Below are 4549 nucleotides of genomic sequence, written 5' to 3' on the forward strand. Positions count from 1 at the left end.
ATAGTCAACAACAACAGCCAAGCCTAGACTAGTTAGGGTCGGCCATTCTATTCATTTGAAGTCAAACTCTCGGTTACGTTTATCAATTGAAGTGTTAAGACAAAAAAAAAATCCACAACTTTATTCCACAAACATCTGAATCCCCATTTCTTAAACCAAATCTATCTACAAGAAAGCAAACAGCAAAGACGCAATTGCCAAATACCACAAAAGATCAAAAATGGGTTTCCCTTTACCCTTCCAAATCTTCAATTTTCCATCCCCATTTCCCCCAAAATTTCTCCCAAATGTTCCAAACCAACCCAACCCCAACCCAAACCCCCAACAAAAACAACAATTACCAATAAATAAATAAAAACAACCAAAAATAAAAGCATCTTTATAGACAAATGAAAGATAACAGGTTAGTTAACATAACAACCACCATATATCCATACCAAGCCCCCAATTAAGCACCAAATTTCCACAAAAGAGTAGATGATATTTTTTTTTTTATAGACAATTGAAAGATAACAAAGCAGTAAACATAACAGCCACATATACTAAGCTCCCCAAGAACCATTTTTAACCCCCAAACCCCCATAGAAAGTAATTACAAACCTAAAAAAATTCTAACAGATAATACCCATCTCCAAATCGCTACCAATTTTTCTTTATCTTCAACCTGACCTAGCAGTTGTGCTTCATTCCCATACCATGCTTGCCACGCACGCAACCTGGCCTCACAAACAGGTATGGCGACCTCTTCGAATTATACATCTTCGGAAACGCCCTTTTCCCTATCTTCCTCATCCTCTGTCTCCCAAACTTGCCACTCACATCCCATGGCACTAACTCATCATCAAAGTCATCCCTACCATCATCCTCATCATCATCGTTCTCCTCCTCGTCATCATAACCATACCCATACCCATAACTCCGATTCCCGCCTTGGAATTTCAAACCCACATCATAATCATGACCGTGATGATCATGATCATCATCAAGATCTACATGATGGGTGGTGGTGGAGGTGGTGGCGGTCACCATTGTTTCTTCCTTTTCAAACCCTAACGAACCAAACCCATCTCCAATTCTCTCGTCTTTATCTTCCTCCGATTCTACTCTCTCTGAATTCTCTTTCTCCGAGTCGTCAGCATCAGAAACGTTCACGAATTCCCAGTGCGACAAACCTTGTTCCTCCACTTGTACAAAATCCAGATCCTCAGCCACGAGAAACTCCATTTCCATGGACAGTGTTGATGTTGATGATGATGATGATGCCCTAGAAAATTTCGCCATTCTCTTCTCGCTAAAATCTTTGACTCACGCACAAGTTTTTTTTTTTTTTTTTCTCTTTGCTTGGAAGAAACGTTTTTTTTTTTGGGTTTGGTGAGTTTCTACTTTGGGGTGCTGTGGCTTTGCGTACTTTTTATATGGTTGGGAAATGCTTGCTTTGGCTTGGGCCTTGCCGAGCACGTAGTGAATGAGGTGTCGCTTAATTAGAAAGAGACAGTACGTGTATTCCACCAATGGTGGCTCGCCACGTCTTATTTTGGAGAGTAGCTTTACAGGTTGGCTCTGTCATTTAAACCGTGTATGAATTAATGGAAGTTATTATCTGTCATAAATTAAAGCGTGGAATAGTAGATTAAAGAGTTCATCAAAAAATAATAGTAGATTAATAAGATGCTTTTTCACTTCTTAAGGTTTAACGTTTTGTTTTTGATCCTTTTTCAAAATTTTCACTTTATTCTTCAAGTTTTGCACATGGAATTCCTTTAATTCTAACCTTTCTTTTTAAAATTAATGGTTTAAATTAAACCATGTCATTAATCCACTAAAAAAAAGTCTTAAAATAAATGCCACATCAGCTGTTGAAGACCTTTATGGCACCCTTTTCTTTTTCTTTTCTTTTTTTGGGTCTTCAACACCTTTCTCTCACCAAAAAAAAAAAGAGAAAGAAAGAAAAGAAAAGAAAAGAAAAGAAAAGAAAGAAGAGTCTTCAACACTTGTGGGTGAAGTTTTTGACTTTTCTTTAGATGTATTTTGTGGAATAAGTTAAGTGCCATAAGTATCACAGGATCTTTTTTTCTTTTCTTTTTTTGAATAAAATACATTTAAATTTTGACATGTCCATTTTAATAGTTAATGTGGAGCTTATTTTAAGGTTTTTGTTAACAGATTAATGACGTGGTATAATTCAAACCATTTATTTTAAAACGAAATGTTAGGATTAAAAAAACTTTATATGATTGAGTATTTTAAGAACTCTAGAGATTTTTTTTTTTTTGAGTAAAAACTCTAGAGAATCTGAATTATTTTTATTAATATTTATTTAGTATATTGAACTTTTAGGTAGTTTTTTACAGCAAGTCTCTCCGATGGATTACTTGATAAGATATTTTTTTAGTTAACTTGATAAGATTAATTGATAATTATTAGCTAATTAGTAATTACAGATTAGCTGAAATTTCGAATTTGATCCTTTTATTTTATGGCATGGAAATGGATTTTATATGATTGGATAATACAATATACCGTATACTGCCACAAAAAAACTGTCATCGTCAAGTAAATATTGTGTAGAATTTCTTATATCACTTATTTTTTCATCGGACATTAAAATTCATATGGCTGGAGGTCCTTGATAAATGATAAGAATCCGAATTGCCAAGAAGGAAGTTGATTATGACTCTTCTCTTTGGCTTTGAAAGATTTGGCAAAAATGAAAAATTATTTGGGAATGAATTAAGATAACCATTCATTTTACAAATGGGTAAGTTTGATTGGCCTCGCCCACAACCAGCCAAAGAAGGAAAGGCCTCTACAAAGGCATTTCTTTAGATAAATGCTTTTTTTTTTTTTTTAACTGAAACCTAGATATTTCATTAACCCGAAATTGGCATATAACAAAGGCCTTAAGAGAGGCATAAAACAAAGGAATACATATACACATTTAACATTTGGCCCTATCCACTAGGAGAACTCTTTGGATCATTGGGGGCTCTGAACCCTTCCACTGTTGGGATATTCCAGTTGCCTTAACCACTTGTGCCAGATCATGTGCTGCCTTGTTGTAGTCCCTTTTCAGGTGCCTCACTTTCCAGCTCTTAAGAGAACGAAGAAGCTCTAAAGAACCTCGAATAATCGAACCAAGCTCTCCATTACAATTGCTTGCACTAATGGCATCAACTACCACAACTGAATCAGACTCAATAATCACTTGGACAAGCTCCATCTCCTTAACCAATCAGATTCCTTCCTTAATAGCAAGAGCTTCTGTGACCTCCGCACCATAAGCCCCATTCAACACTTTGCTACCTACAGCAATTACCAAGCCCCTACTATCTCGAATAACCACACCCACACAGGACAAGCTTCTCTCCCCTGCAGTAGCGCCATCAACATTTATTTTATAATACTCAGGCGGGGGGTCCACCCAGCCCACATCAGGTGGTTGTTGTTTCAGAATGCAACATGCGACAGCATCTCTATAATCCTCACGGGTGCGCCTAGCAATGTTCCAAATTTGGGAGGGGGAAGAGCCACTAGACTCATGAACCACCTTATTCCGATTATGCCAGATGGACCAGGTAGTGGCAAAGAAGGTCTCCAGGTCCAGTGGGGTACCTGCATCCAGAATTTCCAATGCAACATCTACCAAGTTGATATTCCTTCCCAAAAGGTTCACCAGGTAAGTTTGCCAATTCCACCAAACATCCCCAAGCTTGTCACAATGTATTAAAGCATGGTTGGTGCTTTCAAAGGCTTTCTCAAAGAGAGGACACTTGGGCTCAATGTTCAAACCACGCCTAGCCAAATTAAGTCTAGTAGGCAGCCCGTCATTGCAAGCCTTCCAAGAAAAAATTCTAATCTTGGCTGGGAGCCTTAGCTGCCACATTTCCTTCCATAAGTGAGTCCTGCAATCACTAGTTGAGCACTCCCCAACCTCAGATTTTTCCACAAGGGGAAGAGCAACGTAGTATGCACTCTTAACAGTGAAAACACCACGCTTATTCCCCATCCACATAATACTATCTTCCGGAAGACTGTAGCTAAGGGGAATGTTTAGAATGGTTTCAGCTTCAAAGGGGAAGAAAAAACTCTTCACTCTGTCCACCTTCCACCGCCTTGTATCCTCGTCAATCAAAGATGATACCATTGGAAAATCTCCAATATCTTGTTGGGGGGAGTAGATTTTATGGGTAGTAGGAGTAGGTAGCCACTTATCCTCCCATATGTGAATCATTTTACCATTGCCTACCCTCCACCTCGTACCCCTCTTGATAACCACTAAGCTATTGTATATGCTTCGCCACACATAAGAAGGATTGCAACCAAGCTTTGCTTCTAGAATATCACAAAAGGGGAAGTACTTAGCTTTGTAGATTCTCGCGATCAGAGAACAAGGATTCATAAGGATACGCCATGCCTGCTTAGATAGCATTGCTAGATTGAATGCTTGTAGGTTATGAAAACCCAAACCCCCATTCACTTTTGGCTTACACATTTTTCCCCAACTAACCATAGCCATTTTAGTCTCTTGATCTCTCTGCCCCCACCAGAA

At 38.3% G+C, this 4549-nt stretch overlaps 1 protein-coding gene across 1 annotated transcript; it reads right to left on the reverse strand.

Moving 5' to 3' along the window:
- Nucleotides 1-352: 352 nt before the first annotated feature.
- LOC112027049 (uncharacterized) lies at nucleotides 353-1388 on the reverse strand. Its single transcript, XM_024059718.2, has one exon. It carries the CDS (start codon nucleotides 1279-1281, stop codon nucleotides 670-672), a length of 612 nt encoding a protein of 203 aa, XP_023915486.1. The 5' UTR covers nucleotides 1282-1388; the 3' UTR covers nucleotides 353-669.
- Nucleotides 1389-4549: the final 3161 nt, after the last annotated feature.

Source organism: Quercus suber, unplaced genomic scaffold, assembly GCF_002906115.3.
Source record: "Quercus suber isolate HL8 unplaced genomic scaffold, Cork oak 2.0 scaffold_110, whole genome shotgun sequence".
Classification (NCBI taxonomy): domain Eukaryota; kingdom Viridiplantae; phylum Streptophyta; class Magnoliopsida; order Fagales; family Fagaceae; genus Quercus; species Quercus suber.

Coding starts and splice junctions, on each gene's coding strand:
- LOC112027049 (XM_024059718.2), bottom strand. CDS start 1,281: ATGGCGAAATTTTCTAGGGCATCATCATCATCATCAACATCAACACTG.